At 44.5% G+C, this 17,386-nt stretch overlaps 1 protein-coding gene across 1 annotated transcript in view; it reads right to left on the bottom strand.

Moving 5' to 3' along the window:
* The window catches only part of ELP3 (elongator acetyltransferase complex subunit 3), a 113,306-nt gene that overhangs the window by 95,664 nt on the left and 256 nt on the right, over positions 1 to 17,386 (bottom strand). Inside the window, exons 2-7 of the mRNA XM_054383687.1 lie at positions 15,721 to 15,820; positions 14,172 to 14,310; positions 11,606 to 11,676; positions 8,323 to 8,386; positions 6,727 to 6,795; positions 4,823 to 4,977 (exon numbers count right to left, since the gene is read on the bottom strand). Of these exons, the coding sequence (XP_054239662.1) occupies positions 4,823 to 4,977; positions 6,727 to 6,795; positions 8,323 to 8,386; positions 11,606 to 11,676; positions 14,172 to 14,310; positions 15,721 to 15,820 (598 nt within the window). The remainder of the gene's footprint in view (positions 1 to 4,822; positions 4,978 to 6,726; positions 6,796 to 8,322; positions 8,387 to 11,605; positions 11,677 to 14,171; positions 14,311 to 15,720; positions 15,821 to 17,386) is intronic.

Here is a 17,386-nt window from a genome sequence, read left to right on the forward strand (position 1 = left end):
TCCATGAGGAATGAAACACAGTCAACAGTACTCACCTCTGCACTTCTGGGTTTCAACTTAGGACGCAAGTGCAAAATGAGCCTTTCAGGAGACTACCGAGTGGATGTAAAGTCAAATCAGTTCTGCATTAACCATCAGCCAGCAATGTGCTTCCTTGGCCAAGAAAGCAAAGTCTCCTGGGGTGCACTCAGAAGAGTGTGGCAAGCAGGGCAAGGGAGGTTCTCCTCCCACTCTGCTCTACCCTAGTGAGGTCATTTTCAGAGCACTGAGTTCATTTCTGGACTCCCCAATACAAGAGAGACAGAATCCAGCAGAGGGCTAGAAAGATGATGAGGGGACTAGAGCATCTCTCTGATGAGCTGTTTAGCCTGGGGAAGAGAACACTGACAGGGAATCTTACTGTCACCTGTAGAGATAAAACCTGATTTAACTACTAGGTTATTCTGCTGTTGTACCTGCATTTTGTAATCAAACTAATAGCATTGGCATTTGTTACTAAAATGCAGGCATCAGAGTCTTCACAGTGGTGCCCAGTGACAAGACAAGGGGAAACAGGCATAAACTAGAACACAGGAAGTTCCACCTGAACATAAGTAAAAACTCCCTTCCATTGAGGATGATGGAGCACTAGAACACACTCCACAAGCAGGTTGTACAGTCTCCTCTGGAGAGATTCCAAACCTACCTGGATGCAGCCTGACCTAGGTGAACCATCTTTAGTAAGGGGGTGGACTTAGATGATCTCTAGAAGTCCTTTCCAACCCCCATCATGCTAAAAATGTGTAATTACAGCCCTATTATGGAAACAGTTATGTGCTGTGCACCTGAACATTGTCACATAAACATCACATATACAAGATACTTGAACTGCAGAACATGACGTTCCAGCATTTTTATCCTCTTCTTATTTTGCCATTAACAATGTGATTTATAACCAGCTCAAACATGAGACAACACAGGATACTGCTAAAATGAAATTTACAAAGTAACTGCTGTGTATTTTTAAACACAGTAAGAGAAACCAGGCTTGATCCTGCTGTCCAAATACCTGCACAGGTGCACGGCCTAGGGAGACATTTCTGATACCTGCCCTTCTCAAGAGAGGGAAGTTCTCCTCTGGACTCATTCAGAGATAAAAAGTCAGATCCTGGCTCAGAGAAGAGGTGTTCATCCCTTCGAGCTAACTGATGAGTCACAGTGGCAGCTAAATATGCCCAGCACCTCTAATGACTCATGGGTCAGGTGAGAGAAGCAAAATGATGGGGAGCAGCAATTCTCATCTGCATGTGTATTTTACACCTTCTTGGTTCATTGTCCTCAAGAAAGAGCAAAAACAGTCACAACCAAATCTATGCTTTGGCTTGATAGAAACAACTCCCAGGGAAAGGTGTCTTTGTCTAGGTACAGAAGGAAAAAATCTTACATTGATTCATCAGCAATAACTACAAATATCCTCTTAAAGAACAGAAGCTTATTACCAACCCCACAATCTGCTTGATAGGCATCCAGAAGTGCACTGAAATCTCCTTACTGGTGGTTTCAGCAGATAAAAATGAGAACTTCTCAGCCTTGTTGCACACACACTACAAAATGAAGATCCCCTCTGGCTCTGCAATTGTTCCTTGGCCAACTGATTTCTCAGGCATACCAAAGACACCTCAAGTCTGAATGGAGTAAAATGTGTTTATTACCTCAATAGGGAAGTGTTACAGAAATGCTGAACACTAGCAAAACTTTCTCAGGGAAGTAATTTCCTTCCTTCACTCACCACAGAGTTGCTCTAAAAGCCTTGCAGTTCCTCTGCTGATCTTTCCAAACCCCACACTTTTAGTAGGTGAGTTTATGTACATACACAGAGTCACTCCTACGCTCATATCCTGCTCATGCATCCAGAAAACCCAAAACCTGAACTCCAGGTCCACTCGTGAAATTACCTCCTACTGCTGTATAAATAGAGGTATAAAGGGAGTTCTTCACACCCCTCAAGCTGGAAAGAGTTTAAAGCAGCAACCTAGCTTAGATGTTCTGAGCCCCCCCAGGAAGATCCTGCTCTCTCCTATAAACCAGTTTCAGACTTATTTATTTGGCAGCAGCTTGGCTAGAGCAGTACCCCACTTCCCCAAGGCAGACCCCACATCATTTCTTATCTGAGCACTGCCAGGTTTGCAACTTTGTGATTTACCAGGAGGCTGAATGTACCAGAAGACTCTGTGTTTGCAAGAAAGCCAGAAGGTAACTCAAGAGTATCAGCTGGAGACCACGGTCAAACACAATTTGAGGACTTTCAGTCAGACATGCAGTGCCAGTTCCTGGTGAGGAACAGTGCACACCCCCATGACATGCTTTGGTCATATTGTACTGGTTGAAACTGCACAGTCACATCCCTTTTATGAGATTAACTGGGACCAGAAGCTGCAGCGGGCAGATCAAGACAAAGTAGTACATGAAGAAAATGCAAAATTACATCAAGGGGTGGATGCAAGATTGATCATCCCTTCAGTGCTGCACAATCCAGACCGTATAGATCAGAGTATCACTGGAAGGACAGCCTTGGATACAGAAGCAGAGCTCTAGTTTAGGGCAAATTCAGAAAATTACTGGACAAAAGGGGGGGAAAGTGTGCCTATACAGATGGATGCTCCACTGCTTTAAGCAAAGGTCATGCCTGGAAGGACTTTTATAAAGTATCTGGGCTGAAGGTCTTTCTCCCCGTTAGGGAATCACTGTACTAAATCTAAAGTACATAATGTCTTGCACAGGAAAGAAAAACGTCAAGGCCACCATAATCCCATCCAAGGTTAGGGGTGAGAGAGATCAGATCCCAAGTTCCTGATGAATGCAGTGCCCACAATATAAACCAAGTAAAATAGTGTCAGTAGTTCTCGCGTAGCATTGCCTCTGTTGATGGAAGAAATGAGGGAAAAGGGCTGAATCCTCATGTACAAAGATAAATAAATCTAAACTTGAATGTTTATTTCAAGTATTATTGACCATCTCAAAACAGCACTGCAGTGTCACAATAAAACAAACAAATGCAAAAAGCACAAGAAGTAAGAAGTCTGATTCATCTCAAACTCAATTTTCTCGCCTCTAGAATATTTAGGAAGTGCAACTTGAATAACTCCCACATACCTCCATCTATTAAGCATTTAGCATGAATTTTATGTTAAAAATATAAACCTTTATTTATCTGCTGGTTAAAACCACACATTGATATTGCACATTTTTTCACATCACTTGATCTTCCTGCTTGCAAAGCTGTGCACTGACTTCAGAGCGACTTCGTTTTTACATGCACTTAAAATTTCTTGGTAACACAGTTTGTGTCATAATTTTCTCAATAAATAGTTGCCTCAATAACCTGCAATTTCAGGTCCAATAGAATTTAGCTAGACACCTGTAGCATTAAAAAATAGGGAATAACCACATCCTGAACCACCTGATGTATGTGTAAGCACAGCACTAATGTGAATAGACAACCTGCAATCACCACCCTCCTTCCATAATGAGCTGTGTCCTTCAGTGCTCATAACCAGAGCAGAAAAAAAAGCAATCATTTCCCCCAACTTGTCTGTTGATTTATCTTGATAAATCCAGTTGGAAAGAGCAACATAGTATTTTCGTCTAGTCTTTGAAAGACAAGAAAGCCAAAGAAAACCACTAGAAGTGTTTGCTGCCCTCCAGAGGAAAATCAAATGAAATTACAGCTCAGAAACAAATGTAGACATGAAACTAAGCAAGGGCTAGCCCTGCTCACTTCTGGAAATGCTTTCTTTAGTACATGGTAACAAAACCAAGGAAATCCCCCTGGACTGAAAGATGACTAGCAAACTAAAACTGGCAGTAGGGATGCTCACCTAGACTTAACAGCTCCAAGATACCAAAAAGAGAAGGCTCCAAGGAGACTTTATAGCAGCTTTCAGTGTTGGAAGGGTACCTACAGGATGGCTGGAGAGAGACTTTTTACAAAGGTGTGTAGTGACAGGGTAAAGGCTAGATTTGGATTAGACATTAGGAGGAAATTCTTCCCCATATGGTGCTGAGGCACTGGAACAGGTTGCCCATGGAAGTTATGGAGACTCCAAGCCTGGAAGTGTTCAAAGTCAGGCTGGATGGGGCCTCATGCAACCTGACCTCGTAAGATGTGTCCCTGCCTATGGCAGTGAGGTTGGAACGAGATTGCCTTTTAGGCTTCTTCCAAACCAAACCATTCTATGGTTCTATTCATCTTAGTTTTATACTGCAAATTCCACTGAAAATTTATCTATTTGATGACCCAAAGCACACAGAAATAAGTCAGGTCCTACTTTTCAGTTCATCAACTGTAAGATGAGAAGAAGAGCATCCTCCCTGTCACACCAAACCACTGCAAGGGTAACTGCGTTTGAGACTGCAAGGGGCTCGGAGCGCTGACGCTCTCCGGGGTGAGTCATCCTTTACGGGAGCTGACGTCTGGCCTCTCTCCAAGGCAGGATCAGTTCCCCTTCCCAGCTACAGGAAATAAATCCCATGGCAATGTGATTCGTCACAAATCCAAATCAAGGTGATGAGGCATAAAAGGTAGAAGACCAGACGGAATGCCAAGAAATGAGAAGCAGCTTAGCGTTTCCTCCATGAGAAAACAGATAAACCATGGCCCTGTCTCCTGCTGGTGCTATGCAGTACACAGAGAATGCTGCAAGTTGAGCTATAAATACTCAGTGCCTACATAAGTGTTTGGATAAATGTGGTCTCTCAGAAAGAAGCCTTCAGTGTTTTCTGTTCTTACACCAGCTGAAGAACACTTTTAAACAATTATGTTAAGAAAAATCAAGATGCTTACCTGACAGCCTCTGTTACATTATTGGAAGTGTGACCTGATAAGGCATCGTGAAGGTTTCTGATGAAGTAATCTCTGTAGTCTTCAGGCAGGGCCATGAATGTTCCACCCATCACAATAAACTCTACTTTATCCACGCTGTGGCCCAGCTGCTTCAGCTGCAAAATTAAAAGTGCCAGGGAAAAACTACCAGTCAGGGACTTATCTAAAAAACTTCTCTGAGAAACACAGAATTCCAGCATGGTGGGATTCTCTTTTCAACTGGGGAGCCCAGAACCACACCCAGTATTGCAGATTTGGCCTCACTACAGCAGAGAAGGGGGAGAAGACAACCTCCTTTGACTTGCTGGACACAGGCTTCTTAATGCATTCCCAGGATCTCCATGGCCTTCTTGGCCACAAGAGCACCCTGACATCCCTGCACTGCAATTCCTTCCATTACATATGACAAACCATAATACTTCTGTAGAGATTTCTTATAAACCCCTAAAAAAAGCCTTCTGAAGTTAATTTTTTACTGCAAGAACACAGTCCAGACACTGAGCCCAGCCTAGCAGGTTACTTTGCAAAAGCAGAATTATTTGAGCCTAGCATCTTGCTGGTGAAGTTACACTGGTTCCATTTTGCAGCTAGCTTAGATACAGTCAGTAGGAAAAGTTTCCTTGCACCTGCTTTAGTCCAAGTAGAACTAACTTCCCTTCAGACTTGCAGGAGAAAAGGATTACATCAAATCCAGTGAGGATTTTCTAAGGGCTTTGAAGATAAACAGGAACCCAGTCAAAGCAGAAGAGGATTGAGAAACTCTTCTGATCTTCCAACTCTCTTTCAAAGACTTCCAAAAAAGCATTTTGGTAGGAAAGCCACTATTCAGTACTCAATTCTCCATATAAGTAATGGTGTGATGGTGTGGCTCTGTCACAACACAACCCAGAGGTTAAACACTGCTGGCCTCAATATTGACAGCTGGGTTATAACACTGGAGACTGGCCAGCAGCTGATTCACAACCCTTTTAGCTCCCCCCCTAATCAGGCAATTAAAAGTGTTCTCATTATTTTACGGGCTTGAGAAGCGGGCCAGTGACAACTGCAGGAGGTTCAGCAAGTTAAAGTGTAAGGTCCTGCATCTGGGTTGGGTCAATCCCAGGCACAAATACAGGCTGAGCACAGAGTGGGTTGATAGCAGCTCTGAAGAAAGAGACTTGGGAGCATTGACTGCTGAGAAGCTCACCATGAGCTGGCAGTGCCCTCATGCAGCCCAGAAGGCAAATTGTGTCCTAGGCTGCATCAAGAGGAGTGTGGGGGGCAGGGCCCTTTTGCTCTTGTGAGACCCCAGCTCAAATACTGCATCCAGTTCTGGTGTCCCCATCATAAGAAGATGACAGAGCTGTTGGGAGTTCAGAGGAGGGCCACAAAGATGATCCAAGGGCTGGAACACCTCTGCTATGAGGATAGGCTGAGGGAGCTGGGGTTGTTAAGCCTCAATAAGGCTCTGGGAGGACCTTATAGCTGCCTTCCAATACCTGAAGGAATCCCACAGGAAGGCTGGAGAGGGACTTTTTATAAGGGTGCCTAGCAATAGGACAAGGGGGAATGGTTTTAAGCCGAGGGAGAGTAGGTTCAGACTGGAACTTAGGAAGAAGCTCTTCAGTAAGAGGGTGGTGGGACTCTGGAGTAGGGTGCCCAGGGAATTTGTGGGTGTCCCCTCCCTGGAGGTGTTTAAGGGCAGGCTGGATAAGGCCTTGACCAGTTGAGTCTAGTTGAAAGGCACTCCTGCCCATGGCAGAGAGGTTGGAGTAGATGATCTCTAAGACCCCTTCCAATCTAAGCCATTCTGTGATTCTATGATTTACTATGATTCTATTTTCATCACAACCACAACACATTCCCCTTTCACTGTAAAAATTTACCTGCTCCACTCTGTGTCTTGTTTGGAGATAGGGGTCATATCTAGCTCGAATGGCTCTCATGGATGTTGGCTAAAAGACACAAGGAGATTCATTTTGTAAATTTACTCTTTTAAAGAACGCAGTTTAAAAACAAAACAAAACAAAACAGAGACAACCATTAGCATTGAAATGGATGCTGAAATCTTCAAATCCTAACTGACCCCAAAGTTTTCAAACTGCCAACCAAAGAGTTCATTCAAGTGTAGAAACAAATTTGTCTCCTTAAATTTGTTTGAATTCACAACAAAACCTATTTCCATCCTGAGAGGGTAGCATAACAAAGACTGACACAATTTTTCACGTTTTTAACGCATTACAGCAGAATAGATGAAGAATCATCATGAGTCACAAAAATATTGCCAAGAATCACAAACAAAATGGTTTTCTAAATATCACTACTTCCCCCACCACTAAAGAAGGGCAACAAAGTGCTGAAGTGGGATTTAGAGCCTAAGTCTTGTAAGGATTGGCTGAGGGAACTGGGGTTGTTTAGCCTGGAGAAAAGGAGGCTCACTCTCTACAACTATCTGAAAGAAGGCTCACGTTCTGTATCTACCTGAAAGGATTGGAGTGAGGTGGAGGTCATTCTCTTCTCTCAAGGAACAAACAACAGAGAATAAGTGGAAATGGCCTAAATTTGTGGCAGGGGAGGTTTAAAGGAGCTGTAAGGAATGCTGCTTAGACAACTGTTGTGCAAGTGAAGAGACAGGACAGAAAAGTCATAAAACCAGGCTGGAAAAGACTTTTAAGTTCAATCGATCCAGCCATTAACTCAGCACTCAACACCACATGTAGATGTCTTCAGTGTCTTCCGGAATGGTGACTTCACCACTTCCCTGGGCAGCCTGTTTCACACCTTGACAACCCTATTGGTTCCCTGTGTCCAACCTAAACCTCCTCTGACACAACTTGAGGCCCCTTCCTTTTGTCCTTCTTCTGTCCTGAGGCCTCCTGATGCCACTCAACTTTCCACTGAGCATCTCCGAGGAGAAGTCTGGATCTGTTCTCTCTGTACCTTTCCTGCAAACCCATACTGAGTCACAAGTAAAACCATGTGTTTCTGCTGCACTGTTCAGTGAGGAAAATTCTGACACAGACTGATAACTCTCATTATAACTACAGCCAGCACTCCTTTCCACAAACTACACGCAGCAGCATCCCACAGGAGACAGCAATGTCACCTTCAACTACTCCTATTCACTCATGGCTTGCTACAGCTGGAGATTCAGATTAACAGCTACCTCCACACCACCAAGTTTTGCAGGGGCAGGGGGAGCCAAGATGCTGCACTTGCTCTGCCCAGAATCACAGGTTGCTTTACAGCACATTGCATGTGGAACAGCATAAACAGCAGCAAGGTGAGGAGGAAGAAACAAATCCTGCAACAGCTGTGAAGACTTTCCAGTCCCATAGTTGAGCTGCTTTAGATCTTGAAGTTTCTGAAGTTTGACTTTGGTTTTTATTCTTGTAACACGAATGAATTTGCAGAATTAAAGAGCAGCCTAACACAAGGTTATAGAGTGTAGGCAATGAGTTAAGGCAAACCAAAAATCATACCTCATATCCAGTGTAGGACTGCGTTGAATATTCAAAATCAGAATCAGGTCCACCTGGGCAGTACCTGCAAATATAAAAAGACAGACACCGAACATTAAACTCATAAAATTGCAATGACTTCATCTGTCTGAGGTATAGGTATACAAGAGGGTATAGGTTGAGCAGACATGGCTTTAACTACAGTACCTCTAATCAGAATCATGGACAAACACAAACTCAAGACAGCCTAACCACAAGAACATGTCAAAGGCTCTACCAGATCCCAGGAGCTCTCATATAGGCAAAAGCAAATCCAGAAAAGGAAAGTTTTATTAGCTCAAGCCCCATGCTGCAATATTGCTTCCAGACTAAAGCTGACTCATGACTGGACAGCTCAAAGTATGGGACTCATGAAAAGAATGATTGTGCTTCTGCATCTGCTGATGCAAACACAGGTAGAGAGCCAAACGCATGTGCTGCAGAGAGCAATTCAGAGAGTGACATCGTGGCGGCAGTTGGAAGGGACCTCTGGAGATCCTAAAGCAGGGTCACCCAGAAGAGGTTGTACAGGATCACACCCAGGCAGGTTTCAAATCTCTACAAAGGAGACTTCACAACCTCTCTGGGCAGCCTGTTCCAGTGCTCCTGCACTGCACCCTCAAAGTAAAGATTTTCCTCATGGTGTAATGTAACCTCCTGTGCTCCAGTTTGTGCCTGTTGCTGGACACAACTGAAAAGAGTCTGGCTCCATCCTCTTAAGCCCTGCCCTTTTGGTATTGATGAGCATTAAGAAGATCCCCTCTCAGGATACTCTTCTCCAGGCTAAACAGTGTCAGGTCTCTCAGCCTTTTCCTTGACAGAGAGAAGCTCCAGTCCCCTCAGCATCTTCATAGGTTCCACTGAGCTCTCTCCAGCAGTCCCGTCTTTCCTGAACTAGGGAGCCCAGAACTGGAAACAATGCTCCAGATGTGGCCTCACTAGGACAGAGCAGAAGGGGAAGAGAACCTCTCTGTAGCTGCAGGGGCTGCGCGCTTCCAACAGCAAAAGTAACAGCAGTCAGTGTATCATTGCTTACAGCGCAGATCTCAAACACACAGGCCCCAAGATAATGTCATCTCTATCAAATCAGACACATTCAGTTCACAGCATAATTGATTAGTTTTCTCACTGCCTGCCCTGCAAACTGAACCCTAGACATCTGTCACTGTTACAAAATTAATTACCAAATTACCCTGGCCAAATTAATTTGCTGGCAAAAGTTGTGCGATCCAGTTGAAGACATTTCATACACATAATTACCTGGAACATCTCAAACAGAAGAACTACTCAAGCAAAAACAAGGAGAGAGCCAGCTTGCCCCCTGCTAGGCAGCTGGCAGTGAAACACACTCCTGTGTGAGGAATGACAAGGTAGGGAAAAGAATCATAAAATGTTAGGGGTTGGAAAGGACCTCAAAAGACCACCAAGTCCAATCACCTTGCCAAAGCAGGATCACCTAGAGTAGGTCATACAGGAATGAATCCAGGTTTGGAATGTCTTCAGTGAAAGACTCCACAACCTCTCTGGGCAGCCTGTTCCAGGGCTCTGCCATGCACAGCGGAAAAAAAATTTTCCTTATGTTCATGTGGAACCTCCTATGCTCCAGCTTGCACCCACTGCCCCTTGTCCTGTCATTGGACATCACTGAGAAGAGCCTGGTCTGCCCTCCTGACACTCACCCTTCACATCTTTATATGACGTCACCTGTCAGTCTCCTCTTCTCCAAGCTAAAGAGACCCAAATCCCTCAGCCTTTCCTCGTAAGGGGGATGTTCCACTCCCTTAATCATCTATGTGGCACTCTTTTGAAATTAATGAACTGACATGGACAAAAAAAGGACAGATTTTAGTGCACAGTCTCTTCAAACCGAGGTGACATACTTCACAGGAGAAACAGCTTGAGTTTCTCAATTCAAATGAAACTCACAAGTTATCCCCTTCATGCCACAAGCTCTTGACAGCTGGAGGTTCTCCCTTCCATCTGTGCTCTCCTTCCACTCCAGAGTCAGGTAGAGCCAGAACATCACACCAAAAAGTCTGCAGACACCACCTGCTTCAGGTGGGTTTCAGTTCAGCAGTTTTCAGACTTTTCAGACTGAGCTCTGTCTCTCATCTCTAACAGTCTTCTCCAAACTGCTTACTCACTCAGTCATGTGAACAACCACCTGCACACACCTGACACCAACTTACATTTGATCACTGAGATGTTCTCCTGGTTACTGTATTTACACAACTGTGTATAAACTACATTAAGTAGGGTTTGGCTCATGAAAGACAAAGGTTTCTTCCTTGAAGAAAAACTGAAAATAAGATTTTTTTTTTTCTAGCATAATGTAAAAGTATCAGCAATACACAAATCATCTAGTCTAACATCTCTGCAGGCAGCAGGGATATCTTCAGTAGGTTGCTCAAAGCCCTGTCCAACATGACCTGGAACAGTTCCAGGGAGAAGGCATCTACCAACTCTCTGTCTAGTCTGAATCTCTCCTTTTTTGGTTTAAAACCATCATCCCTTGTCCTGTCCCAAGAGGCCCTGATAAAAAGTCTGTCCTTAGCTTTCTAATCAGCCCTCTAAGTACTGAAAGGCCACAGTAAGGTCTTCCTGAAGCCTTCTCCAGGATGAACAACCCCAACTCTCTCAGGCAGTCCTCACAGCAGAGAGGTTCCAGCCCTCGCATCATTTTAGGGACCTCCTCTGGACCTGCTCCAACAGGTCCACATCTCTCCTGTGCTGAGAACCCCAGAACTGGAGACATCACTGCAGGACAGAATCCCCTCCCTCAACCTGCTGGCCACACTGCTTTGGATGCAGCCCAGGATGCAGTTGGCTTCTGTGCTGTGAGCACACATTGCCAGCTCCTGTCTGGCTTTTCACTCACCAGCACCCTCAAGTCCTTCTCCCCTGGGCCACTTTCCATTCCTTCATCCCCCAGCCTGGATCAATACTGGGGGTTTCCACAACCCAGGTGCAGGACTTTGCATTCAGGTCTTTTTGAAGCTCATGCAGTTCACACAGGCCCACTTCTCAAGATTGTGGTGGTCCCTCTGGATGGATCCCATTCCTCAGGCCTATCAACTGCACCACACAGCTTGGTGTCACATGCAAACTTGCCAAGGGTGCGCTCAACCCCTGATGTCTGTGTCATGGATGAAAACATCAGAAAAAACTAGGAAGCCTGACTCCTGTACAAAGCTCCTGCAATCCTAAATTTATACAGAAATACTGGCAAAGAGTGTTCTTAGGTCACCTAGGCTGTCATACTTACACGCATATGTTGCCTGTAAAGTTAATGTGCGGACACCTGTGTGGTTTACACATCACAGCCACGACAGCAATCTGTAAGAAGCAGAGTTAAAGGAGAGAAATTACAGTAATTGCTTCTCAAGTGCCTAAAATAAAGTGCATCTTGGAAAGCTATGTATATATGTGCACCTGTAAGACTACTGAAAGATGTTTTCTGCTTATTTTTGCATACCTAGGATATCTGTGCATTAACTCATGAAGAACATCACAAATACACCAAGAAATAGGAGGCCTATTACCTATTTTTTTCACAATTCAAAATAAACTGGCAGTCTATCATAGAGAATGAGCCATCTTAGACCAAATCTGACCAACAATCCTGCTGAAAAGATTTACAGTGACAGTCAGGAAGTCACCAAGCCCATGTAACATGCATCTAAACAAGCGCAAGGACGAGAGTGTGCAACCCAGCATAAAAAACACCACATGGAAAATGAAATTGGGGGTGACACCACAGACTCATAGAATCACAAAACGTTTTAGGTTGGAAAGGACCTTTAAAGGTCATCTAGTTCAACTGCCCCCACAGTGAGAAGTGTCATCTTCACCTAGATCAGGTTGCTCAGAGCCCTGTCCAACCTGAGCCAGAATGAATGGCTCCAGGGATGGGGCATCTACCACCTCACTGGGCAACCTGGGCCAGGGTCTCACCACCCTCAGTGTAAACAATTTCCTCCTCCTCTCTAGTCTGAATCTCTCCTAGTTTAAAACCCTTGTCCTGTCACAACAGGCCCTGCTAAAAAGTCTGTTTCCATCTTTCTCATCAGCCCCTTTAAGTACTGAAAGGCCACAAGAAGGTCTCCCCAGAGCCTTCTCTTCTCCAGGCTGAAAAACCCCAACTCTCTCAGCCTGTCCTTGTGGAAGAAGTGTTCCAACCCTGATGAAAAGAAACAAGAATACAGAAGTCAAAGATAACAAAATTAGGTTTTTCCCTCCATCTAAGGAAGCCAAAATGGCTTTCCCCAGCTGCTCTCACAACTTTTCATACACCAAAGGCAAGCAAAATGTCAGATACTGTCTTCATTTGTAAAAAGGAGAGAAGAGACAGACATAGATTTTCTAGTGTCCACTCATTTGGGGCACCCAACTCCAAATACCTCATTTCTAGTTTTCATAAATCATGGCTGCAATATTCCACAGCCCAGAAGAAGAAATTATTTTTGAGTGGGGTTTCGGGAGCATATTGTTTGGGGGTTTTTTGAAGTGTTTTGGTTTCCTGTTTGGTTTTGGTTTGTTTTTTTTAAGTTAGAAAACTTGAACACTTCCTGGATTTTGGTTTGTAGTGTTTGCATCTAGTTCTGGACTCCCCAGTTCATGAGAGACAAGGAACTTCTGGAGAGCCTGGTGGAGGCTACAAAGATGCTGAGGGGACTGGAGTATCAATTTGATGAGGAAAGGCTAAGAGATCTGGAGCTGTTTTACCTGAAGAAGAGCAGACTGAGAATTATCTTGTCAATGCTGATCGATATCTAAAGGATTGGGAGATATAAAAGGGCAAAATTATTTTTGATGGTGCCCAGCAATACGACAAGGGGCAATGGACACAAACTGGAACACAGGATATTCCACCTAAACATAAAGAAAAACTTTTCTGTGAGGGTGCCAGAGCCCTGGAGAGGTGGTAGAGTCTCCCTCTCTGGAGAGATTTCAAACCTGCCTAGACATGATCCTGGGTAACCTGCTCTGAGCAACCCTGCTTTAGCAGGGAGGCTGGAGAAGATGATCTCCAGAGGTCCCTTCCAACTCCCACCACGTTGGCATTCTTCTTGGTTGGTTTGTTGGTTTTTTTGGTTGCTGTTGACTTTAGGCATACTATACATACAGTCTGGACACAGTTGAATGTTAGCTGCATCTCTTCCTGCTTTCAGCCTGAACTACCTTTCAAAGAAACATGTTAAATAATAAGGTAATTCTAATCTCCAGTACTTAAAGGGTGTCTACAGCAAAGATGGGGTGGAAGTTTTTGTCAGAGAGTGTACTGCTAGGACAAAGAGTAAAGCTTTTAGTTTAAAAGAAAGATTTGGATTAAAGGAAGAAATTCTCCACTGTCAAAGTGGTGAAACGCTGGCCCAGGTTACCCAGAGAGGTGGTAGATGCCCCATCCCTGGAAACATTCCAAGTCAGGTTGGACAGGGCTCAGAACAACCTGATCCAGTTGAAAATGTTGCCATCTGCTGCAGGAGGGTTGGGCTAGATGACCTTTAAAAGTCCCTTCCAAATCACATCATTCTATGACTCTACGATTTTACCTTTGTTCACTGAGAGGGCCTGCAGATTAAGCTGCATTTTTTATAGCAAGTAAAAAGACATGCTGCTCTTAAACAAGAACCTCCACATTTCCTCTTCCTCTTCTTCCGAAGATTTTGAAAGCACAACATCAGTGAAAAGGCAACCTGGAAGCTGGTAATGCAGCCAGTGCGTCTGTATTAAACCTGCCAGGCACTCAGTATCCTGGTCTTTGAAAGCAATTAAATGCAATATATTAATGAGAGCAGGGGAGGAGTGTAAGAGAATGATGTTGAGCTTACCCCACTAGCAGTCCTTATAGGCTTAGCCTTCAGCTTCGGGACCAGCGCCTTGCGGTACTGTGGTGGAACCGCAGCAATGATGTCAACCAACCGCGGCTGTGCTGAAAGTCCATACTTAGCTGATGTCTTGGTTTTCAGCCTGCAAGCAGAAAAAATACCTGAAATTAACAGTTCCATTCCAACAACTCCGTGTTCCACAGCCCTGCTTCCTCTTCAGCTACAAGGAGATCCAGGTAGGTTTTCTCAGATTGCCTTCCCAAGTGAAAAAACCTTTCAGTAATTTCTTGCAACAGCTGCATTGTGTATTAGGGCACCGAAAGTAAAACTCCAATACAGCTGATATGCAACAACTGCCAGAGGTTTTACTTTGTGTATTTTTATTCTCAACAGGGTTTTATCACAACATCATGAAAGCTGCCCACAGACTCTGGCTCACCTGTTTTCAGTGACTTAACTATTTTCATGTCTTCCACATGATTAAGCCCTACACACAGATTCATTTCTAAGATATCACTGTCAGTTATTTCCAGTATCAGCAAAAACGTTTGTAATTCTATCATGTAAATCACAGAATCCCAGCATGGTGGGGGATGAAAAGGACCTCTGAAGATCAGCTAGTCCGAGCCACCTCTGCTAAAGCAGGGTCACTCTGAGTGAGTTGCCCATGATCACATGTAGGTGGGTTTGGAAACTCTCCAGAGAAGGCGACTTCACAACTTCTCTGGACAGCCTGTTCCAGGGCTCCAACAACCTCACAGGAAAAAAGTGTTTTGTCCTGTTAAGGTGTAACTTCCTGGGTTCCAGTTTGTGCCTGTTGACTCTTGTCCTGTCACTAGACAGCACTAGAAAGTCCGGTCCCACCCTCTTGCTCCCCACCCTTTAGATGTTGGCCAACACTGGGAAGATCCCCTCTTAATCTGCTCTTCTCCAGGCTAAGCAGCCCCAGGACTCTCAGACTTTCCTCATCACAGAGATGCCTCAGTCTCCTCAGCATCTTTGTAGGTCCTCCTGGACTCTTTCCAGAAGTTCTCTGTTCCTCTTGAACTGAGGAGCCCAGAACTGGACACAGAACTCCAGACATGGCCTCACTAGGGCAGAATAGAGGGGAAGGAGTAGGAAACAGTGGGACAAATGCAGGTTTTACTACTCCATGTATGTAAATAAGGAAAAAGTTCCATGAACAACAACTTCATCTGTAACACACTGCTAAGAAAATCTGATTTAAACTTTATCCCTAGATTTATCTCTCCTTTCCTTAATGGAACTGACTGTGGGACTACCTAAGGATGAACACAGGTGGAAACACTTTTAAAAAGGTAAGGACATATCTACATATTGGTTTTTCACCAATACAAGCTCATTTTGTGCTCTGAGCATTGCCAATGAAGTAGAAAAATCACTCTGGAAAGCAGAAATCTTGGTGTCTTTTTTAGCAGATAACGGTAAGAGAAACGAGAGCAGCCTGTGAAACAAAGCATTTTGAAGTAAACATAACAGACTGTATGGGGCACAATGATCCACTCTTTGGTGTTATCCCAGGGAGACTTACTTGTTCAGATTCACATCTTTTCCTTGCTCATGAGCCTCAATTAATTGCTTTAGGATGTCAGCTATTGTCATCATCATCAGCTCTGCATGGCTGAGGTCTCCTGAAATGAGAAAACAACAAACCATGTGGGTACCTGGGGACAGCCTGAGCCCACCTGTTCTGGCATTAATTTTTTTTTTTTATTTCCAATAATTGTCTACAGAGGGAATTTTGCCACCATGTTACACTCTGGGGTTATTTAGCCTGGAGAAAAAGAGGATCAGGGGAAATTTTCTCACTCTCTGAAACTAGGCTGGAGCCCTGTGGGTGTCAGTCTCTTCTCCCAAGGGAAAAGCAATAGATCAAGAGGTAAGGGCCTCAAGTTGTGTTAGGGGAGGTTTAGTTTGGATATAAGAAACAATCTCTTTCCCAAAAGGGTGTCAAGGCCTAGACCAGGCTTCCCAGGGAAATGGTGGAGTCACCACCCCTGGAGGAACTGAAAAGCCATGGAGATGCGGTGCTGAGGGACATGGTTTAAGTGGTAGATTTGGCACTGCTGGGTTAATTAACTTGATGATCTTAAAAGTCTCTTCCAAACAAATCCATTCTACGATATTCTTGATTTGCAGCATTCCCTAAAGATTTGACAGTCCCGGTCTTGTACTGCTGCTTTTCTTTTACTTCTAGGGTAAACTCCAGCTTCTTAGGTCAGAGTAATCTCCACAACAGGTAAAAATAAGAAGTAATTGGAAGTTAAAGACAATTAATCTGATGCTGCTGTTACACATGGCAGGAACAGAATGCATTTGTGGAAAGGACAGTAGGGCAAGCCAAGTGAAGAGGTCAGCTCTGTAAACTCCCCTCTATCACAGACAGTATATTGCAGCAAACAGTGTATCAGTACTGTTCCTCACTATACCCCACAGACATACTCCATGCTGCAATAAGGGTCTGCACTGTATAGACTTCATACATTGCTCACATTTCTTCCACACCATCTTTGGGTGAAAAGGGATATTATCATTAAGAGACCCATCCACACTTCCTATCAACAATGTTCACTTATTTCACCTTGTGCATCTCTGTCTACACCAGCAAGTGTTGGGACAGTAAAACATGCACAAGAAACTTGTCCAAAAAAACCCAACAACCCAGCAGGGACCTTGCTGGGTTCACCTCTCCAAAAGCTTTCCTTTGTAACAGCTGCACTGAATTTACACCCACATGGAAGACGCACCACAGTGATGCTCCCACCCGCTTTCTCTCTGCAGGTAGTTCAGTGGGGCAGACCAGGTCACTGCTGTCCCCGTGCTGCCCCTACATCATCCTGGTTCTCCCATATCCTTCCCCTTTGAGGAAGAAGCCCAGCAACACCCAGACTCCCCTGCCCTCAGCACCCCATTCCATGTCTGATAATCAAGAAGTCAGTCAGGTGCAAGATAAACGTCGTGAGCACTGCCAGTCTGCCACTGAGCAGTCTGCCTCCCAGTGACAGCACCCGATTGATCAGTATGGAGGGGAAAAATAAGCAATTCACAGAGAAGTGCCAAGCACCTCCAACCCTCCAGCAAGGTCGGAGGTGGCCCTTCACCCACCTCCAAAACAACATGGAGGGGGCAGAGCAAGGTCTTGTCTCGTTTTCTCACTCCACACACAAACACAGCATTACAGGCGGTGGTAAAGCCCT

This window comes from Indicator indicator, chromosome 9 (genome assembly GCF_027791375.1).
Source record: "Indicator indicator isolate 239-I01 chromosome 9, UM_Iind_1.1, whole genome shotgun sequence".
Classification (NCBI taxonomy): Eukaryota; Metazoa; Chordata; class Aves; order Piciformes; family Indicatoridae; genus Indicator; species Indicator indicator.